The 24,827-nt window shown below is 37.8% G+C and overlaps 1 protein-coding gene across 4 annotated transcripts; it reads left to right on the forward strand.

Annotated features, from left to right (window-relative positions):
- Positions 1 to 1,312: 1,312 nt before the first annotated feature.
- On the forward strand, positions 1,313 to 21,931 carry LOC116368153 (nuclear GTPase SLIP-GC-like). Of its 4 annotated transcripts, XM_031819116.1 has the most exons (18): positions 1,313 to 1,447; positions 1,601 to 1,693; positions 1,814 to 1,907; positions 2,255 to 2,480; positions 3,013 to 3,234; positions 3,944 to 4,138; positions 4,915 to 5,093; positions 7,682 to 7,727; positions 7,817 to 7,915; positions 14,707 to 14,806; positions 16,092 to 16,225; positions 16,299 to 16,480; positions 16,757 to 16,911; positions 17,020 to 17,146; positions 20,569 to 20,677; positions 21,353 to 21,485; positions 21,588 to 21,672; positions 21,770 to 21,931. In XM_031819116.1, exons 1-12 carry the CDS (start codon positions 1,345 to 1,347, stop codon positions 16,464 to 16,466), a joined length of 1,659 nt encoding a protein of 552 aa, XP_031674976.1. In that variant the 5' UTR covers positions 1,313 to 1,344; the 3' UTR covers positions 16,467 to 16,480; positions 16,757 to 16,911; positions 17,020 to 17,146; positions 20,569 to 20,677; positions 21,353 to 21,485; positions 21,588 to 21,672; positions 21,770 to 21,931. The 4 variants fall into 4 exon arrangements, with proteins under 4 accessions (XP_031674976.1, XP_031674977.1, XP_031674978.1 ...); XM_031819117.1 differs by lacking the exon at positions 16,299 to 16,480 and having other exon boundaries at positions 16,092 to 16,255; XM_031819118.1 differs by lacking the exon at positions 3,944 to 4,138.
- Positions 21,932 to 24,827: the final 2,896 nt, after the last annotated feature.

Below are 24,827 nucleotides of genomic sequence, written 5' to 3' on the forward strand. Positions count from 1 at the left end.
GGAATGAATGCTTATATAATGATGTGTTTATTTAAAACAACATGTATGTACTCTTAGTGTAAATTGAAGTATAATGCTATATGATGTTTTATTTAAACAATCATGTATTATCTATTGGTCAATGAAGGATGATGCTATATGATGGGTTTTATTAAAAAACCCTGTATGTACGTCTTAGTGTAAATGAAAGGGTGATGCTATACATGATGGGTTTATTTAAAACAACATGTATGTAGTCCTTAGTGTAAATGAAGATGATGCTATATGATGGTTTTATTAAAACAACATGTATGTAGTCCTTAGTGTAAATGAAGGACGATGCTATATGATGGGTTTTTAAAACACATGTATGTAGTCTTAGTGTAAATGAAGGATGATGCTATTTGATGGGTTTATTTAAAACAACATGTATGTAGTCTTAGTGTAATGAAGGATGATGCTATATGATGGGTTTATTTAAAACAACATGTATGTATCTTAGTGTAAATGAAGGATGATGCTATATGATGGGTTATTTAAAACAACATGTATGTAGTCTTAGTGTAATGAAGGATGATGCTATATGATGGGTTTATTTAAAACAACATGTATGTAGTCTTAGTGTAAATGAAGGATGATGCTATATGATGGGTTTATTTAAAACAACATGTATGTAGTCTTAGTGTAAATGAAGGATGATGCTATATGATGGTTTTATTTAAACAACATGTATGTAGCCTTAGTGTAAATGAAGGATGATGCTATATGATGGTTTTATTTTAAAACAACATGTATGTAGTCTTAGTGTAAATGAAGGATGATGCTATATGATGGGTTTATTTAAAACAACATGTATGTAGTCTTAGTGTAAATGAAGGATGATGCTATATGATGGGTTTATTTAAAACAACATGTATGTAGTCTTAGTGTAAATGAAGGATGATGCTATATGATGGGTTTATTTAAAACAACATGTATGTAGTCTTAGTGTAAATGAAGGATGATGCTATATGATGGGTTTATTTAAAACAACATGTATGTAGTCTTAGTGTAAATGAAGGATGATGCTATATGATGGGTTTATTTAAAACAACATGTATGTACTCTTAGTGTAAATGAAGGATGATGCTATATGATGGGTTTATTTAAAACAACATGTATGTAGTCTTAGTGTAAATGAAGGATGATGCTATATGATGGGTTATTTAAAACAACATGTATGTAGTCTTAGTGTAAATGAAGGATGATGCTATATGATGGGTTTATTTAAAACAACATGTATGTAGTCTTAGTGTAAATGAAGGATGATGCTATATGATGGGTTTATTTAAAACAACATGTATGTAGTCTTAGTGTAAATGAAGGATGATGCTATATGATGGTTTATTTAAAACAACATGTATTTACTTTCCTTTATCTTGCAACGTTCCATTGTGTAAGGCGGCAGCTCCCAGCATTAGTCCACAAGGTACAGATTATTTTGTTTTGTATATAAAAAAGGCATTATGTACCCTGCTCATTTAATCATTTATGCCAGCACCATTCTTAAAGAATAAACAAGGTTTTGGAGCTTAATTGTATAAAAATAAATATTACAGTAACGATTTATGTTTTTTCTCAGGCAAAAGAAAAAATCCTCCTACCTTCCCTTCAACCAGTACACCACCAAAGCAACCGTGTTTCTCCAAACCTACACAACCAACCTCTAAATTCGGTAAGTACTTCTAAAGTTACTCTTTTATTACAAAACCGGATAGATTGTTTTGCTATAGTTAATCGCCCAAAATATCTAGACATTCATACTAATTCATGTTCATTGTATGTAATAACACAGAGAGACAAGCCATGAAGGCAGCAGAGACGTGTGTGACACAAGTCCTTGAGAAACTAAAAACTCTTCCCAAGAAGGAATTCATTGACTACCTCAAGTAAGCACTCACAAAAATGTAAAATAAAAATGTAAAATATGTGTAATTTGAATAATTGAATAAATGAAAACGCTGCCCTCACGTCATGATAACCGCCTCCATCCCATATAAAATAATGTTTACCGACTGACTCTTGAAAGCACAAGTTGTCTGATTTACTAACTTAATGTGGACATTGCATTACTTAAATATGAACCATAAAATTAAAAAAATCATACAGCTAACCTCTGGCACAATCACAGCCAGGTCACTATTTGCAACTAAAAAACTAAACTCAAAGTGTTTCACATTGTATGTACAATTTCTTGAAAAAATTACATTTGATTATGCTTTGTACTTTTTTACAGGGGTAAAATGACAAAGCTAAGGACAGGTGTTAAAAACAAAGTCTTAGTTGGAGTATTTGGGAAGACAGGAGCTGGTAAGAGCTCTTTGATAAATGCCATCTTGGGTGAGCCGAATTGTCTGCCCAATGGTGCAAACATCAGCGCGTGTACCTCAGTCATGATTCAGGTGGAGGCCAACATGACTAACTACAGCTACGAGGCAGAAATTGAATTCATTTCAAAAAAGGTAGCTTTATCTATTGTAATGTAATCAATGTCTCTAAAACTATGACCATTGATGTTATTCTTAATTGATTCCAAAACCTTTACTTTCAATTGACCCTTCAATTGACCCCCCCCCCCTTGTGCATTGTTCAATTATTTAAACTATTACTTTTTTAATGAAAATGCTCAGTTTTTTGCCATTACAATAATTGGCTATGCGTTTAAGAGCTTGCTGGAGGCTGGTCAGATTCAAGCTTAGTTAGGAACAGTTGCTATCCACTGGAGCGCTCCAATTGGTTGCTTAACAATTTGGAGAGGAGCTTAGCGAAATATCAATTGAAATAGGGAAGTTTAAGCTGTTTTATGTGATGTCAGTGGCCCTAAGAGCACAAACGAGTACTATCTATGGGGGGGTGCTACGTTTTCCATTAGTAGGCTAACAGGTCATTCTTACCGAATTGCTGTGTGAAAGAGTAATACATAAATTACTAATCAATGGTTAGTAAAAATTTAATATTCTAAATGCAATTCACACATGATAATTTTTGTTTTAGGAATGGGAAGATGATATAAAATCTCATCAGGATGTCATGTCTGATGAAAATGACAACAAAAATGAAGAATTAGTCAGGGTGGCAACTGCAAAAATTCAGGCCTTTTACGGAAAATATGGAGTTGGGAAAAGTTTAAAAGACCTGATGAAAGGGGAGCATTTCCGAGAAATTCCAGAATTTCTATCACCAACAAACACTGTTAAGATGATTTCATGTGGCACGGTAAAAATCTTCTTTTTTTTTAACATATAATTAGGAAATTTGTGCAGATTAATTGGTTAATCAACAACTTTTAAATTAATTAATTCAATCAGAGTCACATGTTGTCTTTAATTTTGTCAATAATGAAAAGCTTGTTAGTTTACTTTCAATAAAAAATGCAAAACATTATTTACATTTAACAAATATATGGGGAAGTATAAATATTATTCATAGAATGTGACTCTTGAAAAATCTGTGAACAAAACTACATTCCAAGTATATAATTTCCCCCCAAATTAATTGATTAGTTTGTACATAAACTAAAATCCTGGCTGATGTTTTTTCCCCACACATTGAGAATGTTTTTAGTGACACAGGCAATAGCTGAATATAGACTTAAAGGTAAACTCAGCGACGTAGATGCAGAAAATAAAAAGCATAGTGGGTCAATTTCCGCAACAACTGAAAGCGTTGAAACGTGAGGCTCAACTTCTCTGCTGTTTAGGTGCACTGGCTAACATCCTGTGAACAGGGTGAAGCGAACTCTTGCACATGTGCAGATACTGTGTGTGACTGTGAGAACGAAATCTTGCATCTTGTTTCAATATCAGCGGTGCTGCTCATTAAAACGTCATTTTGCTGAGTCTACCTTTAAACATGTCTGGGTCGATCAACAAAATAAATAATGTATAAGTATATTTTGAGAGAGCTATGCTTTTGACACTGACAGGCATCAGAGCTTTCTGGAAAGATTGCCTGTTACACAAGGAGTGATAATAAGATGGAAGTAAAACACTACTGGCCACTTGTGAAGTGTGTGACAATTAAGGTGCCCAACACCAAAGAGCTTCTGGAACACATTGTGCTGTTGGATCTTCCTGGAACTGGGGACTGCAACAAGACCAGAGATAATATGTGGAAATCGGTATTAATTTATTTTCCTCTTATGGTCTCAATCTGCCATTTATAATGACTCGCACTTCTTTTTATCTCCCTGAGCAATGTGATTGGTAAAATTTTACCAGGACCTGCCAATTTTTCGGCCAAGAGATCTACAGCTTAATCCTTAAAACTGAGATCTTTGAAAGGTGAAACAGCACTACTGGTCGCCCACTGGTTGTTTTTGTTTAGTTGACTAAATGGAGGTGAGGAACTTCTTTTTCTCTTTTGTGCCCCTGGTGGACGGTTTTGACGGAGTCCCCCGACATCCTGGGGATCTACTAAACCATCAAATTTCACTTTGAATCTGGAGCGATCTCTCAGAAAAAAAACAGTTTGTTGTTTGCATTAACTTATTTGTGGTTGTAATATCCCAAATTGACATGGCAGTTTCCCCATTAAGGATTCCAGCTTTAATGGTATAACTGCCACTTCTGTGTGCGATATTAAAACAGCAAAGAATATGCTGCAAAAAACAAACGACATTTTTTCCCTCAGACATAATTTCACGCAAGATGGAACAGCAGAATATGTACTGCAACAATGTTTTACTTCGTTGGACGACGCTGCTCACCTCCGCTTCATCAACAAAACAAAAACAATAACAATGGCGCATGACTTTCTCAAGTAATGTCAAGCCAAGGTTATGGGCAACTGTAGGACAGATTGTCCACTTTGATATAATAAGACCTTTCATTTTCTTTTGAGGTGTCGGAAAAGTACATCAACATGCACTTTTGTATTAACACTCTATTTTTAAAGCATTTAAGTCAGTGCTCGTCTGTGTGGATCGTGAATGACATCCAACGGGCCGCCTCTGAAAGAGAGCCATGGATGATTTTGGAAAGCAGCTTCAGTTATCTGATACAAGGCGGAGAATGTGAGAATATCACCTTCATCTGCACCAAGACAGATGACATCAACCCTAAGAACTACCTGGGGTGAGCTGGGGCTTGTATATTTTCCTGCCTGATTTTTAAACCAGTGATCCTTTGTATCCTGAAATCTATAGGGGCTGATTCTGACTTAGGAATTGTACACCTTTCCTACTCACTTCTCATTAGTTGGAATTCAGACTTACCTTATGCAGGTGTGTAGCGGGCTTTGCAGGCGTGGTTCCCTTGACCTCACTGAATACATTTAATTCCACCTCTGAAAATCCTCCCACTTGCCAAGCGATTTTATCGTTGAGTTTTTATTCAATATGGCTTTCAGTATGTTTATCTTAATTAAAAATTCCTTTAAATACAGTGTACTCTACCTTTAATTGGAGTTTTGTTGACAGACTCAGTCAAATACATCGAGAGAACAGGTTCAGAATATAGGGATCAATGAAAGAACACCCTTTATGCATATTCGTTTCATTTTCAGCATCAACAGGTAGAGTTAAACATACTCTGATCTTGTAGATTACTTAAACACATTTTAGGGTTAGGAAAGTATATATAGAAATCAGTTTGAAGACACATTACGCAATAAATATATTGATAAATAAATACAGTGGTTTAATTCATCCTGAAAGTTGTCATATTCAATTGCTCAATGATGATGATGCTGCACTACAAGTCACAGCAAACACTGCCAAAGTGCTGCATGCTAAATGGCAGTGCATTGCTTCAGACACACCCCTCCTGCCAGACACACACACACACACACACACACACACACACACACACACACACACACACACACACACACACACACACACACACACACACACACACACACACACACACACACACACACACACACCAGCCAATGCACTTTGTCATATCATCACTATTGACACAAACTGAATCTTCTAATGAACCGAAAGTTTAAACATGGTCTAGACTAAATGTCCATGTCGTAGGCTAAATATCCAAGTTTTGGTTCGAACGGTTCATTGCTGTAATCTACAGAAAATGCCATCAAGGTTGTCAAAAGGTTATAAGATAAACGATTCACATGACGGTTACTACTAAAGGACAATAGGACAAGCGAGTACAAATGAGTCAACATTTGAATCCTCTACTTTGTGAAATTGCAGTCTGCACTCAGATCGGTGAATTCAAAGTGAATTGTGCTGCTTTCCTGTGTCCCGTTTACAGCGCACAGCGGAGGGAAAGTGTACAGACACGAGCCACAGTCCTAGCTACTGTAGGCTATTAAATATTGCAGGTTTTGGTTATTAACTCTTCAGAATGAATTACCAGAAAACAAAACTTGCACCAAAACACCATGCAAATGAGAAACATGTAAGCCTATTACAGCAACATTTAAGCAGTAGTCTGGCTACTCATCTACAATACATTTTGAGTGCTTCTTATTTTGTTTTAATATGTTAGAATGCTATATAGATGTATTACTCTTTTTCGACTGTGTGCGTGTCTCCATCTCTTTCATTAAAATGCTATATACAGCATCCCGTGGACATTATAAAGGGCCATATTTTTTCAAATCGTATTTGTATGCACAGACATGGCAAAGCAATCGCTGAATTTGACTCAAGCTGGCTGATCTAAATGCATAACTTTGATAGCTGTATGATAAAGAATGTAACCTACGCACCTCCTTAAACCTAACATAAGTAAAGAAGTACATTTGTGTGGAAGTCAAACATTTGTTTTACTTTGGAGGCAGATCCATTGCATATGCTCAGAATGACAAAAGAATGTAGCCCTTTACATAGCCCTTCTCCCCTTGTCTATAGGAGGGACGCAAGCTATTTTAAAAGGCCCAATTGTTGATTTAGATGTTCACAAATTTCACAGATTTTGACTATCACAAATGTTATGATATATTTGGTAAAGTAATAAAGAAAGTTAAATATTTTGGGGGAGATTATAACAGATTATACCAATATATGGACATATTATAAAGTATGAAAAGGCTTATTCATAAACATGCTTATTTCTGCATATCATCATATTTGTATGTTTTATTATAATTGTACTGTTTACTAGATCATATAGGTTGAAAAGTGTTTTATTCTCAGACATAAATAATAGTTCCAGGTGAAAGTAAAAGTTCATAGCTTTCTATTACATTAATAAAATCTTTCCTTCTTGTTAGATAGATGACTAAAGCCATAGCGAATCAGTGCAAACCGGCTGTCAGCTCAACTTTTAAGATGAATGCACTAGCTGTGGGTTGCTCTGGATGGGAGTGTCAGCTGAATGACAAAATTATAATGTAAATGTAGTGATATGTATATTTATGTATTTAATCTGTTTGGTTGTTCCCTGTTTGGACTCCAGGAAGATTAGCCGCAACTAATTGGGGATCCTAATAAAATACTATTAAACGTTTTGTTTGCATTACATTTGTGCACAAACTGAAATTATTAGTGGCTGAACTTTCCCTCACCTCAGAATTCATTTAGATTACGCAGCTATCTTAATTTATTATTTGCAAATACTTAAAATTGTGCATGCCACAAGCAGGTCTGCAATGTACACAATGTATAGTGGAACAATCGAGCAACACAGCTATAATGTATGTGCCCATAGAGAAATTTACATTTCTAACATAAGTATTACAATTATAGATCACCAGTTTTAAAGAACACTGAACTGCACCTCGACCTGGAAAAGGTAATCAACACCTACACCAGCTAAAACTGATGTTAAGATCCTTCAAAACTGTCTAAATGATAATGTTCTATATTTTGCTTTTCAATCAGAAAGGAGCAGCTGAGCGGAAACGAGGCTGCATCCAGCACAGAAATGAACAAGCTAAGATAATGTTGGGAGAGAGGTTCAACGACGAAGTTGTGAAAAAGGTTCGTTTTTATGTACACATCACAAAGCTAGAGTCACATGACTTGGACTCGAGTCTGAAACATTAACTTGAGACTTGACTTGGAATAATCAAGAATAATCATTGTCTGATTACAGGAGCCTCACGACTCAGGACTCGACTTTGACTTGAGACTGATGACTTGACATTATCTGGCCAGGTTTTGTAACGTTTTGTCACTCATTTTGTGGCACAGAGTCTATGTGGATTACTCTCCATGCATCCAGAGACAGTAGGCGTCATCCTTGCAAAAATAACTGTAACAGATTGGCTAGTGAAACGCACACTCTGTACTCTGATTGGACTAGAAAACTGTCAATCAACACAGGTCGGGTGAGCTAGCAAACAGATTGCTGATTTTCTGTACAGCTATAGGATCAGGTGCATGGTTTTCTTTGTTCCTATTTCCCGGTTTATGTCAGAGTTCTGTGTGTCTGTGTCATATGTCTGTCATTTTTGTTGTGAGTAATAGGAGTGCGTGCCTCAATGCCCATAGAAATATACTACGTGACCTGTGCTCCACGCGTTTGAGCCAGAACATTGAATAAGAGAAAATTATTGTTCCACGTATGCATGGTGTTGAAATATCAAGAATAATCATTGTCTGATTAAGATTTATATACCATTGTAACAATGGATGTGGAAATGGCCTTTTACATTGTAGATCCAGTTTATCAGTTGTAATTGCCAATTGGGTAATTGTATGGTCTTGGGGGCCAAGTGCTTATATTTTGTAGGCCTACCTGTTTGAGCTCCTGTTAGACACATGCATTTGGTTTCTCAAGGGGAGGCTGTACAGTTGTGGCCTCTACCTGTGTCTGTTCAGATAGGACAGGTTAAGCCTGATGCAGAGGCTATTTATTTTGGGCTATTACCCATGGACATTTGGTAAATCTACTTGTATATTTTGTATGATATTGCTCTTTCACCATTGGATCACCAAGACCTGTAAATAAATCTACACTCTGAGCACGTCAACCTGCCTTGCCTTCTGCTGATTTCATGCCCTTTAAGACTGCTAATAAAAATGTGTTGTGGACAAAATAATGAAAAGGGTTGTCTGGCAGTGTCAGTAAATAGACACAGATTTGTAGTTGAACAATCATTTTTTACTTTACTCGAGACTTGGCTACGTTTGACTTGACTTACTCATAGAATGTCCGACTTGGACTTGACCAAAATCTTGACCCGTTCTACTTGGGACTCGACTTGAGACTCAGACCTGGTGACTTGAGACTTGCTTGTGACTTGAATAACTGTGACTTGGACTCATGCTCACCAAAACACCCTCAACTGTGTAAACTCTAAGAGAAACATTTGAGTACATTCGTATTGACTAGACACCAAACTACCTCATGGTGTTGTTTACAGCTGCTCCCAATAATATTACTTGGTAAATTGTGCTGCACTAAAGCATTAATACCATCTGGCTTGTGTTATTATTTATTTCTTCATAAGTCTTCATAAAGAATTCATATAGGCTTCATAATCACTGCATAAATGGGTCACAAATAATCTATAATGTATTTTATGCTCTATAAAAAATGAATAATTGTGAACATATAAATTGGTCACACAGTTACGCCACATTATGAATCTTTATAGAGCGTGATATACGGTTGTAGATGATGTGTAGAATCTACATAGTGCTTTATGAAGCGGACCAATTTCTCTTCACGAAAAAACGTCATGTTACATTTAAAATAACACTAAAAACATCACCCATAAGGAGATACATCCAAATCTGATATGATTATACACAAACCAACACAGATTCGTAATACTAATTACATACAATGTTATATATATATATAAAATACATTACAATACTTATACAGTTTGTCACATTCTTCACTCCTCTTCAGTTGCCTTAAATATTTGAGAAGGAATCTGTATTAAGCTATAATCATGTTATTTGTCCATGATTTGTCTGCCCTTGGACTCATTATACAAAAGATACATTTCAATTATAAACTTTAGATCCGATAGGAAAATAGTCATTCTATCCACTTTGCAAAAACTTTTGGCACTCATCTTTTTAAATTTACACCAAGTCTTAAACTTTTTACTTGCTGTTGTTAATAATTAACACTATCGATTAAAATGCAGTTTGTAAAATTGACATTCAAGTAAGACATAAGCTGGGCTACTTGATCCCAAAAGTTTCCCAAGCTTTTACATTAAATAAACATATGCTCTGTATCTTCTGATAATAAACAAAAACCGGTGCAAGACTCCATTTATAAACCGTTGACATATTCGGTAGGTAATTATGACCCTTTTCTTTCTGAAGAGAGTTTCAATGTTTGTTGTCGCCACACTCTACCGAAGTTGATATTTGTTTGATCAGATAACACCCTCTTCCAGTTATTCTGCATAAATTATATATATATATATTTTATTATCAATAGATTGTCCTACAACTATTTCCTGTTTGCACAATATCTAATGAATTGTTGGTGCCACATCCTATTGTAGTATTGCTATCATTGTGCAATAAAATACAACTTTATGGAATGGCATTTCAAATTGTAAGTAATTCAGAAATCCAGTTTCTTGTATCTTGAAGCTTTGTGGTCCCTTATTACTCGCTGCATTAGTGTCAGAAATAAGATACTGTGCCTTACCATGATTGTGGTGTAATCAAAAGTGCAGATGGAGGCGCTAAGGGGGTTGAAAGACTGTAGTGATAGTGTGGCATTAACAACATTGTGTACAGATCTGCTATCTTAATTTGATCACTGTTGTGAGAGAATTATCCTGGAAATGTCGATTTCCTTGTGTATTTAAGGTTTAAAAAGGCTTCCAAAGTTGTAATTTCCACTTTAAAATATGAGACAAGATTTTCCCAAACAAAACATCTATCAAACACTATAAAAAATGTATATGAATTATAATCCACATTATAGTTCACATTTACTGTTGCTGTATGATTTTGTTGCCATTTGAGAGAAACTGGTCAAATTAACATAGCAGATCTGTATATATGATTCAAAGTCAAGCTTACTTTAAATGTTTTTTTACTGCATTATCCTGACTTTGTAAGTCACCCTGCAGTTCAACCTTCTTCAACTTCTTAGGGACAGCCCCCTTTTTTGAATTTTCACCTAAATTACATACCCAAATCTAACTGCCTGTAGCTCAGGCCCTGAAGCAAGGATATGCATATTCTTGGTACCATTTGAAAGGAAACACTTTGAGGTTTGGAAATGGGAATTGAATGTAGGATAATACACTGCTCAAAAAAATAAAGGGAACACTAAAATAACACATCCTAGATCTGAATGAATGAAATATTCTTATTAAATACCTTTTTCTTTACATAGTTGAATGTGCTGACAACAAAATCACACAAAAATGATCAATGGAAATCAAATGTATCAACCCATGGAGGTCTGGATTTGGAGTCACACTCAAAATTAAAGTGGAAAACCACACTACAGGCTGATCCAACTTTGATGTAATGTCCTTAAAACAAGTCAAAATGAGGTTCAGTAGTGTGTGTGGCCTCCACGTGCCTGTATGACCTCCCTACAACGCCGGGGCATGCTCCTGATGAGGTGGCGGATGGTCTCATGAGGGATCTACTCCCAGACCTGGACTAAAGCGAGACATGATGTCCCAGATGTGCTCAATTGGATTCAGGACTGGGGAACGGGCGGGCCAGTCCATAGCATCAATGCCTTCCTCTTGCAGGAACTGCTGACACACTCCAGCCACATGAGGTCTAGCATTGTCTTGCATTAGGAGGAACCCAGGGCCAACCGCACCAGCATATGGTCTCACAAGGGGATCTGAGGATCTGGTCTGAGGATCTCATCTCGGTACCTAATGGCAGTCAGGCTACCTCTGGCGAGCACATGGAGGGCTGTGCGGCCCCCCAAAGAAATGCCACCCCACACCATGACTGACCCACCGCCAAACCGGTCATGCTGGAGGATGTTGCAGGCAGCAGAACGTTCTCCACGGTGTCTCCAGACACTGTCACGTCTGTCACATGTGCTCAGTGTGAACCTGCTTTCATCTGTGAAGAGCACAGGGTGCCAGTGGCGAATTTGCCAATCTTGGTGTTCTCTGGCAAATGCCAAACGTCCTGCACGGTGTTGGGCTGTAAGCACAACCCCCACCTGTGGACGTCGGGCCCTCATACCACCCTCATGGAATCTGTTTCTGACCGTTTGAGCAGACACATGCACATTTGTGGCCTGCTGGAGGTCATTTTGCAGGGCTCTGGCAGTGCTCCTCCTGCTCCTCCTTGCACAAAGGTGGAGGTAGCGGTCCTGCTGCTGGGTTGTTGCCCTCCTACGGCCTCCTCCATGTCTCCTGATGTACTGGCCTGTCTCCTGGTAGTGCCTCCATACTCTGGACACTACGCTGACAGACACAGCAAACCTTCTTACCACAGCTCGCATTGATGTGCCATCCTGGATGAGCTGCACTACCTGAGCCACTTGTGTGGGTTGTAGACTCCGTCTCATGCTACCAGAACCACTCCTTTATTGGGAGTGGATATCCTTATCATTTTTGTCCAAAAGGAAAAGGCTAGCAGCTACATTTTACAACATATACATGGTTTCCAGATAGTCAAATAGCTGGGCTTTACGGGACTATCTAGCTAGCTTTGTTTGACCCCGATTGGTGCTAATATGACAAAGATACAGTTGTTCAAGTGATGGCTGCCTGCTTCATCGGCATGCCATGAAGGCGTCGCTCTCTGACCAAATATGGTGTCCTATAGGATATACTACACCCCTAATGAAATAGGGAAGTCTTGTTACCTTCTAGGATTCTCTGAGTAATAGATACAAACGTGATTTGACCTGTTGAAACAACGTTAGGGTGAGATTTTCACAGGTTCCTTTCTTTGCAAATTGAACGAGTGGAAATACAAAATTGATTGTGCATGTTATACAGACCTTTTAACCTCTAGTAACTCCCTATCCCGGGTCCGGGAGCGTAATCATCGACTGACACTAATTAGCATAACGCAACGGACATAAATATTCCTAGAAAATATTCCTATTCATGAAAATCACAAGTGAAATATATTGAGACACAGCTTAGCCTTTTGTTAATCACCCTGTCATCTCAGAATTTCAAAATATGCTTTACAGCCAAAGCTAGACAAGCATTTGTGTAAGTTTATCGATAGCCTAGCATAGCATTTTGTCCAGCTAGCAGCAGGTAACTTGGTCACAGAAATCAGAAAAGCAATCAAATTAAATAGTTTACCTTTGATGAGCTTTGGATGTTTTCACTCACGAGACTCCCAGTTAGATAGCCAATGTTCCTTTTTTCCAAAAATATTATTTTTGTAGGCGAAATAGCTCCGTTTGTTCTTCACGTTTGGCTAAGAAATCGCCTGGAAATTGCAGTCACGAAAACGCCAAAAAATATTCAAAATTAGCTCCATAATATCGACAGAAACATGGCAAACGTTGTTTATTATCAATCCTCAAGGTGTTTTTCAAATATCTATTCGATAATATATCCACCGGGACAATTGGTTTTCAGTAGGACCGATTGGAATAATGGCTACCTCTGTATTTTACGCTAGAATCACTCTGAGAGCCATCAGGTGACCACTTGCGCAATGTAGCCGCTTACGGTTATTCTTCAACATAAATGCGTAAAACTACGTCACAATGCTGTACGGAGAATACGGAGAAAAAGTAATCTGGTTGATAGCCCATTCATTTGCTCAATAGGGACGCATTGGAACGCAGAGCTTTCAAAAGATGAGTCACTTCCGGATTGGATTTTTCTCAGGCTTTCGCCTGCAATATCAGTTCTGTTATACTCACAGACAATATTTTTACAGTTTTGGAAACTTTAGAGTGTTTTCTATCCTATGCTGTCAATTATATGCATATTCTAGCATCTTGTCCTGACAAAATATCCCGTTTACTACGGGAACGTTATTTTTCCAAAAATGAAAATACTGCCCCCTAGTCACAAAAGGCTAAGGATATGAAAAAATATTTTATCTAACAAAACAACACTTCATGTTATCTCTGGGACCCTTTGGATGATAAATCAGAGCAAGATTTCAGCATGTAAGTACACATTTCACCTTCAGAGGTGAATTTATCGAACCTATCATGGTGAAAAAGTGTTTTGTTGTTAGGAGCTCTCCTCAAACAATAGCATGGCATTTTTTTCGCAGTAATAGCTACTGTAAATTGGACAGTGCAGTTATATTAACAATAATTTATGTTTTCAGCAGATATTTGTTGTTTCTCTAAAATCTGCGATCTTGACATAACGCGCTGCATGAATTACAACTGTTCTGTTGACGGAACACCGATCCTTGCTCTTCCACTCATTCACCAACACCTCAAGGCCTCAGGATCATCAAACTTCTGATACTCATACAGCACATTTGGTGTGATAGGATTTGTGAACCACTATAAAAAAAATGTTTAAGATAATTATTGAGTTTTAAAGGCCTTTCAAATAGAAATGACAAAATACTCAAAAGTAATTGAAAAACTGTTTTTCAACGGCATGTAACAGAAATACAGCCCATCTCTTACTGCATTAGTGTAATGTGTAAATTGTTCTTACCCATCTATTAAATAAACCTCAGTCAGATCTTTCTAATGTTTTAAATAAGAACATCTACTCCATTCTATCAAATGCCTTGTGTTTTGTGTATAAGCGAGGCTGTGCTGTAGACATGGGTACGAGGCGAATCCGAGCTACTGTATTTCAAAGCCTAATATGGAAAATATAATTTATAATTTATTTATTTTTCTCATACAACTCTTCCAGAAACCTTTCATTCAAATGGAAAAGATCTTCCAAGTGTTTACAGTGAGTGCTGAGGAATTTCAGAATGATGAGAATCCCATTCTGGAACAAGAACAGACAGGTAAGATAAGTGTTGACATGAAAGGCGTTCAGCAAGACAAACACCATTGTTATCAAAAAAAAAGCTAAGAAATTCAATTTATTTTCTGTAACCATGAACATTGGCTAACAGTAGCTAACAGTCTGAGAAGGATGTGAGTAACAACGAACGTAACTGTTTTGGGTCTAAACTGCCACTACAAATAATAATGTGATGATTGAATCTTTTATTACATGTAGTAAGAACAGCAAAATCATTTTCAAGTTGAACATTGTCGCTAAAATTCCACAGTAACCCCTACAAAAATGAGCTATTTGCGACTTCACCGTAATATTTTTGCATGTTCATTCAACCCATTCAACTGAAATTGTTGAACTCACCTATGCTATTGAGCCTTTACAAATTGACAACAATACTGTTTGAGCTGTGATTAATCTCTCTTGGACAAGTAACATAAATAGTACTAGCACTTGTTGACCGACTGTGGGATGTGATGAATAACAAGGAACTTTGTTCCAGTATGCAGATTTTTCATCACTGATCATATGTACAAATCACAATTTCACAGGAGCTCTCATCTTCTGAATTTGAAACTTGCCTGGAAATGGTGGATAGTTTCCATTTAGGGGGGTTGACACATCACTAGTCTTCATAGTATACTCTTACAGAAAAAAACACATGATTTCACATGTGGAAAATCCCATGAAAATGTTATTTCACATGTGAAATTATATGAAACCATCAAATTACAGCGTGCCATGTAAAGGCACGGGGACGAAGACCAAACAAACACGTGTAGAAAATACAGGGTTTGAAACCCAACAAAAGAGCGAGCAGTACCTTGAATATATACACAAGCGCACAATGATACCACACGGGATGAGATCCATAATCATCTGAGCAATACACGTGGCACGAAAGCCATAACACAGCACAGGTACTCACACGCACCAACGGACATTGGAACAATAATCGACATCCCAATGGTGAAACAAAGGGCACATTTATACAAATACCATCAGTGGGAATGGGGACCAGGTGTGTGTAATGACACAGTTCCGGAGGGATCTGTGACAATCTTTCACATGTGGATATGGGGATTTTCACGTGATCACATAAACTTTCACATGTTGATTCAAAATTTCACATGATGCTCTGCAAATAAAAATGAGCCTGTAGGATGTCCCCAGAAAGTAACAGTATGTACTCTACCTACAACTTTGTTACCTGAGGCTAGGGTTTCAGAGACGGACAAACAGATCTTGAATATCTTATTGTATAACAACTTTTTTCACTAATGTTGCAGAGATACCACAACTCAAACAAGTTCTGGAGGATATGAATGAGAGACACTCAAAGACTGCAGTTAAAGACTATATATCTGGAGTCTATGGGATCCTCTCTTTGATCAAAGCGGCCAACTCCAACGACTCGACGATGGTATGACATGCAAAAATCTATCTAGTGAAAGTAAGTCAAGAATGAATTGTCCTTCTTTGATTTTGTGTCTTAGGTTGAGATGAAATCAAACATGTACCAACTGCTAAAGGATTCACTGGAGGAGCAGCTTTCTACCATCACATCCCTCATGACAAAACATTACAACGACCTTAAAAACTCCTGTCAGAGGGAGTTGCCAATTCAAAAAAATCATGCTTGCAGATTGCCAAGGAGAAAGTAATCACACCAGAGGCAGTGAGTTTAAGCTAACTGAAAATCATGTTTATATACTCTATGTACAGTAGCTAGTTATCTTATCTCTTGTGATACCTATCAAAGCAATTCGGCATGTCTACACTTTGTCAGAGAGTCCCGGCAGAAGGCTAGACATGCTGAAAGCATCAGAGTTTTATGCATGTTGTTCCATTGAACAATTCAATAATTCATATTTTAATTGCAAGAAGAGTGCATTCGTCCTTCTTGTTTTTGATAGAATATGCTAATATTTTTCCATTGTCAAATTCTTTTTAGAGAAAGGATGGCAGAGGATACCATCGTACATTGTCATCTTTATGCAGGAATAAGGGGTTCTGTAGGTCAACAAATGGAGACATCACAGACCTCAACAAAACGTTGGCTGAATCTATGTACGCTGCCATAAATGAGAAATTTGCTGTAATTTTCCCGTAAGTACTATTCTCACAGAGCCAATTATTCTTTCACATTAGTCAATTCATTATCCCTATTTGAATAAAGGACAACTAATGGTGTGGTTATAATTTATTGTTTCAAAGAAATGCTGGAACAACAGGAGAATCAATCTATAAGAAGATCTGCAACTTCAGCATCATCTCAGACAACATGGCCAAGGAGTGGGAGAACACCCCCATGTCTCTGTATCTGATGTTTCTCACCACCGAGGTATAGTGGTATGATTTGTCATTGGCACTCTGCAAGCATGATATATTTGACTAGATTGTGTAATTTTCCTGAAGGAAATGTTGTGCTTGCTTTAGCTTTCCAAAAGTATTTTTATGGTAGTAGAAAAGCCAATGTGTTTTAGTAGAAGTAGTGACTGTATTTGTAGTAGTCGGGTAGCTTTTAGTGGAATGCAACAGAGGTTGCCAACCTTTGTTGCTTGGAGCGTGTTTATGGCTTTGTAAGCTTCTTACTGTAACTACAATGGTTGTAATGGGTCCTAGGTGTAGCTGGTGTAGAGAGTCAGGCGCAGGACTGCAGATATGAGTAATCAACGTACTTTTACTCAAACTGTCAAATATACAAAGTAACAAATACATGCACACCATGACAGACTGAAAATACAACAAACAATCACTCACAAAAAACATGGGGGAACAGAGGGTTAAATAATGAACCAGTAATTGTGGGATTGAAATCAGGTGTGTAAAACAAAGACAAAACAAATGGAAAATGTAAAGTGGATCGGCGGTGGCTAGAAGGCCGGTGATGTCGACCGCTGAACGCCGCCCAAACAAGGAGAGGGACTGACTTCGGCGGAAGTCCTGACAATGGTGCTCTCACAGTGAAAAGTTTAGCTACTATCATAATGTCAGGCATTATCCAGTCCATTGAATCAGCATGTGTTGTGGGTGTGACTTTTCACCAAGATGCTACAGCGAGTAAGAGAAATTAGCTGCACCTAGTTAATTGATTACCCTATCCAGTGTGCAGGGAATTTTGGGGAATATGCCATGGCCCAGCTGCCCGCTAGCAAACTCACTTTAGTAAATTCAGTGGTAGTTGAAATAGCCTAGTGATTGTAGCGTAGTAGTAGTAGTAGTAGTAGCAGTAGTAGAAGTAGGAGTAGTACTTATTTAATTTATTTAACTGTCATGCTGGTATAAAGGATTTGGAGACAGGCGCAGGAATACATAATCTGAGTTTTTAATACACCCAAAACAAACACGTGTAGAAACACTGGGATGTACCCAAACAAAAGAGCAAGGGTAAACCTCTTAGAACGACACGGGACGAGACCCGTAATACACACTGCACAAAACACGCAGCACAGAAGCCAAGACAACGCATAGGTACTCACACGACCAACGGACATGGGAACAATAATCGACAGCCCAATGGGGAAACAAGGGCACATTAATACAAATACAATCAGTGAGGAATTGTAACCAGATGTGCATATGACACAGTTCAGTGCAGCCTAGGAAGGCCGGTGACATCGACCTCCGGAACTGGTGGACAGAATGAGCAGCAGTACTGGGGATTCATGACATTACCTTTCTTTAACTAGACAAGTTAGTTGAGAAGAAATTCTTATTTGCAACGACGGCAGAGCCACATCAAAAACACTGAACAAATTTTGAATGCAAATCTGGAGTGTTGGTCCCATGTTTCATGAGCTGAAATAAAAGATAACAGAAATGTTCCATATGCCAAAATGCTTACTTTGCCCAAAATGTTGTGCATACATTTGTTTAATGAGCATTTTCTCCTTTGGCCAAGATAATCCATCCACTTGACAGGTGTGGAATATCAAGAAGCTGATTAAACAGCATGATACTTACACAGGTGTGCTTTTTGCTGGGGACAATAAAAGGCCACATTAAAATGTGCAGTTTTGTCACATAACACAATGCCACAGATATGTCAGTTTTGAGGGAGCGTAGAATTGGCATGCTGACTGCAGGAATGTCCACCACAGCTGTCGCCAGAGAATTTGATGTTAATTTCTCTACCTTAAGCCAACGTCGTTTTTGAGAATTTGGCAGTACGTCCAACCATTCTCACAACTGCAGACCACATGTATGGCGTTGTAATTTCAGAGCAATTTCCTGATGTCAACGTTGTGAACAGAGTGCCCATGGTGGCGGTGGGGTTATGGTATGGGCAGATATAAGCTACGGACAACAATACAATTGCATTTTATCAATTGCAATTTGAATGCGCCGAGATACCGTGACGAGATTCTGACTACCATCACGCTACCATCACCTCATGTTTCAGCATGATGATGCACGGCCCCATGTCGCAAGGATCTCTACACAATTCCTGGAAGCTGAAAATGTCCTATTTCTTCACCAGACATGTCACCCATGAGCATGTCTGGGATGAGCTGAATCAAAGTGTACAAACAGCATGTTCCAGTTCCTGCCAATATCCAGCAACTTCGCACAGCCATTGAAGAGGAGTGGGACGACATCATTCCACAGGTCACAATCAACAGCCTGATCAACACAATGCGAAGGAGATGTGTCGCGTTGCATGACGCAAATGGACATCACAGCCACCAAATACTGTGGACCAACCGATACATATCTGTATTCCCTGTCATGTGTGAAATCTATAGATTAGGATTTCAATTGACAACATTTCCATTATATGAACTGTAACTCAGTAAAATCTCTGAAATTGTTGCATGTTGGGTTTGTTTCATTCAGTATAGTTGATAGAATTTCAATTAAAAGTCAAAATTACTACAAATATATTTTCACAATGAGTGAGACATAAGGTACATTGTAACGGCGTTCTTCGTTTGTTGAGAGATAGTCGGAACCGAAATGCAGCGTGGTGGTTACTCATGTCTTTAATAAGAAAACGGCGATACATGAAATAACTAAATAAATACCAAAAAACAACAAACGGAACGTGAAACTTATTACAGCCTATCTGGTGAACACTACACAGAGACAGGAACAATCACCCACGAAAGACAAAGCGAAGCTCAAGCTACCTAAATACGGTTCCCAATCAGAGGCAACGAGAATCACCTGACAGCTGATTGAGAACCGCCTCAGGCAGCCAAGCCTATACAACACCCCTAATCAGCCGCGATCCCAAATACTACAAACCCCAATACGAAAATACAATAACATAAACCCCTGTCACACCCTGGCCTGACCAAAATATATAACGAAAACACAAAACACTAAGACCAAGGCGTGACAGTAATAAGTAACATTTTACATCAAGTTCTTAAACATGTCATATTTTTGTGATTATAAGTATAGCGACATTGTTGTTACATAGGACTTGTGACTTGTGTGTGTACAGTAGTAACAAAAACATTCAGCTCATTACTATGCAATTAAAATGAAATTACCACAGTACTATGTAACAGCATGCTAATAAATGTTTGTCCAAAAGTAATTTGTTTTATTACACAGGAACAATAATAGTTTAATGTTAAGTGAGAATGCTATAGATTTAAATTTGAGGTGGGGTTTTGCCAAGCTTACTTTAAACAGTTGAGCAGTAGTGGGCCAAAGTCAGAAATATGGAAACTTCTAGAGTGGTCTTGCTAAAGCAAGGCACATAAATTATAAGAGAGAAATGTGCCTGAATAAAATATCTTCTCCATCCCAAAGGAAAATTTTTTGAAGGATAAACTAAAACGAGATGTCCTCCTGAGGAAGAAAGTGATTTATGAATCTCTGACTGACGAAGTCCAGATCATAATGTGCCCATGTTATGAGGGTGAGTCACCAGTTTGATTATAATGAACGAAGAATCTTTAGACAGCAAGATTTTAATAAAGGTAATAACGAACCTTCTAATTACGTATTTGATTATTTAAACCTAGCTGTGATTACCTAATTTCAATCTATGTTTTTTATTTTAGATGTCATTATGACTATTGTATGAAGAGGATAATACATGCACTGAGTGTAGAAGACAGTTCCATGCTCTTTTCATGACATAGAATGACGAGGTGAATGCTATGATCCTTTATTGGTGTCACTTGTTAAATCCACTTCAATCAGTGTAGATGAAGGGGAGGAGACAGGTTAAAGAAGGATTTTTAAGCCTTGAGAAAATTGAGTCATGACTGTTCCATTCAGGGTGAATGGGCAAGACAAAATATTTAAGTGCCTTTGAACAGGGTATGGTAGTAGGTGCAAGGCACACCGGTTTGAGTGTGTATTAAGAATGGTCCACCACTCAAAGGACATCCAGCCAACTTGACACAACTGTAGGAAACATTGGAGTCAACCTTTGTCCAGAATCCCTGTGGAACTTTTTCAACACCTTGTAGAGTCCATGTCCTGATTAATTGAGGCTCTTGTTCCTAATGTTTTGTACACTCAGTGTATGTACCATGTATAATAGATTATCTCATGTTCACAAACAACAATTATTGTGTGTTTTAAGAGGCTTCAAAGATATCTGGAAAGGGAACCTTGAAGAAGACTCAGGAACTCCTGGTCAAGCACATCGACTCATCGAAAAACCCCATGTTTGACAATGCTCAGAAAAGATGTTGGAAGGTTTTGAGAACCTGAGGGTTAGTTGCTTTTATTGCACCATTAAAATTATAAATAAACTAGTATAAATCAATAGCAAAAAGACATGAAATAGTGATCAGACTACATTTGATGTGTTATAGGAATACATTGAGCAGACGCTGAGAACCGAACTACTGGAGTCATTGAAGCGGTCCCTGAAGACACCTAACAGTTTATCTCTCCCAGGTAAATGACAGATTGCTCTATTCTTATGTTAGCCCTGTTGTGTTCTATATCCCCTACCTGACTTCTGACTGAAGGTTATGCTTGTGATTTACTTCAGATGTCAGTGAGCAGTTGGAAAACATGGAGACCTACAAGATGTTGGCTCTAAGAGAGCGCACAAGCCAAATCTGACTGTTGAGAAGAGTCATAAAGCAGAAGTAGTGACATGATGGTAAACCATTCAAAACCCTTGGCTATAAAATGTATCACATTTTCAGTAGCTTATTTATCAGTAGTTGTTCGTATCAGAAGTTTTGCTGTAGTTATTAATGTTATGTTTGCTGACGTGATGAACGTGGGTATAAGCAGGATAAACATTTAGGGTCTATCAGTGCTCTGATAAAAATGCAGCTTGTGCTGAAGAAGCACCATGATGCTCAGAGAACTCATAGCTCCTAGGTTTTGATTCCTTACACATTTTATGCTCAATGTGTTGATCCTTTACATATTCTATACTCAATGTGTTTATCCCTGCCATATTCTATACTCAATGTGTTGATCCCTGACATATTCTATACTCAATGTGTTGATCCCTTACATATTCTATACTCAATGTGTTGATCCCTGACATATTCTATACTCAATGTGTTGATCCCTTACATATTCTATACTCAATGTGTTGATCCCTGACATATTCTATACTCAATGTGTTGATCCCTGACATATTCTATACTCAATGTGTTGATCCCTACATATTCTATACTCAATGTGTTGATCCCTGACATATTCTATACTCAATGTGTTGATCCTTACATATTCTATACTCATGTGTTGATCCCTGACATATTCTATACTCAATGTGTTGATCCCTGACATATTCTATACTCATTGTGTTGATCCCTTACATATTCTATACTCAATGTGTTGATCCCTGACATATTCTATACTCAATGTGTTGATCCCTTACATATTCTATACTCAATGTGTTGATCCCTGACATATTCTATACTCAATGTGTTTATCCCTGACATATTCTATACTCAATGTGTTTATCCCTGACATATTCTATACTCAATGTGTTGATCCCTGACATATTCTATACTCAATGTGTTGATCCCTGACATATTCTATACTCAATGTAAACAAATAAATTGGTATTATTTTGTTGGGTAACTGATCGGCACTCAGAACTCATTAAGAGGTGGCTTCTATCTTCAATATAATCATTCATTCAGAAGGTTAAACACAAAATGGTGCAGTTTGAGGCCATGTGGTGGAGAGTGATGTGGGCGCTGGAGATGGGGGTGTGAGCAGATGGGTCTGGGCACATGTTATGTAGTTGTCGTTTGTATGTGTATGTTTGGTATTGTTTATAAAGATAAAATAAAATGACAAGCTTGCAACGCGCATCTGTTTATTCATTATGAATAGGATTTATTTGATTTATTTTGTTTAGAATCTTCCTTGTAACCACAATGTCACGAATAATTGAACACACACAACACTTGGTCAAAACATTTCTTTATTGAAGACGATTATAAATAATGTTGGTACTAATTTATTTTGATCCAAAGCCACAAATGAGTGAGTCACTCAGCTTTATGCCAACAAATATAGCTTTATGCTGTGAAATAACCTACTAAATAGGCCAAGCCTAAACGAATATATTAAGTTGCCTAAATAAACTAGTGCATTACATAAATACGTGAAGTAGCTTAATAAGTGAAGTAGAAGGACCCCTTGTTTCAGAAAATCACTTTATAGAGAGGCAATCACACTTTCACACTGTAGTAAATAAAGCCAGTTCGTTATTTAGAATGATTTCTTTCTGTTTTTAGAGACAAATGTTGCAGTCAATTAAACTCATTTTTCAACCACTCCTCAAATGTATTGTTAACAAACTATAGTTTTGGCAAATCTGTTATAACACCTACTTTGTGCATGACACAAGTCATTTTTCCAACAATTGTTTACAGACAAATTATTTTACTTATAATTTACTGCATCACAAATCCAGTAGGTCATAAGTTGACATACACTAAGTTGACTGCTTTTAAACAGCTTGTACAAATCCAGAAAATGATGTCATGGCTTTAGAAGCTTCTGATAGGCTTGACATCATTTGAATCAATTGGAGGTGTATTTGTGGATGTATTTCAAAGCCTACATTCAAACTCAGTGCCTCTTTGCTTGACATCATTGGGAAATCAAAAGAAATCAGCCAAGACCTCAGAAAAAAAATTGGAGACCTCCACAAGACTGGTTCATCCTTGGGAGCAATTTCCAAACACCTGAAGGTACCACGTTCATCTGTACAAACAATGTACCCAAGTTTAAACACCATGGGACCCCGCAGCCATCATACCACTTAGGAAGGAGACGCATTCTGTCTCCTAGAGATTAACGTAATTTGGTGAGAAAAGTGCAAATCAATCCCAGAACAACACCAAAGGACCTTGTGAAGATGCTGGAGTTAACAGGTACAAAAGTATCTATATCCACAGTAAAACGAGTCCTATATCGAAGGCCGCTTAGCAAGGAAGAACCCACTGCTCCTAAACCGCCATAAAAAAGCCAGACTACGGTTTGCAACTGCACATGGTGAAAAAGATTGTACTTTTTGGAGAAATGTCCTCTGGTCTGATGAAACAACAATAGAACTGTTTGGCCATAATGACCATTGTTATGTTTGGAGGAAAAAGGGGGAGGCTTGCAAGCCGATGAATCAAGTTGTAGGGGTGCATTGCTGCAGGAGGGACTGGTGCACTTCACAAAATAGATGGCATCATGAGGCGAGAAAATTATGTGTATATATTGAAGCAACATCTCAAGACCTCAGTCAGGAAGTTAAAGTTTGGTCACAAATGGGTCTTCCAAATGGACAATGACCCCAAGCATACTTCCAAAGTTGTGGCAAAATGGCTTAAGGACAATAAAGTCAAGGTATTGGAGTGGCCATCACAAAGCCTTGACCTCAATCCTATAGAAAATGTGTGGGCAGAACTGAAAAATCTTGTGCGAGCAAGGAGGCCTACAAACCTGACTCAGTTACACCAGCTCTGCCAGGAGGAATGGGCCAAAATTCACCCAACTTATTGTGGGAAGCTTGTGGAAGGCTACCCGGAACGTTTGACCCAAGTTAAACAATTTAAAGGCAATGCTACCAAATACTAATT

Source organism: Oncorhynchus kisutch, unplaced genomic scaffold, assembly GCF_002021735.2.
Source record: "Oncorhynchus kisutch isolate 150728-3 unplaced genomic scaffold, Okis_V2 scaffold1860, whole genome shotgun sequence".
In the NCBI taxonomy this organism is placed as follows: Eukaryota; Metazoa; Chordata; class Actinopteri; order Salmoniformes; family Salmonidae; genus Oncorhynchus; species Oncorhynchus kisutch.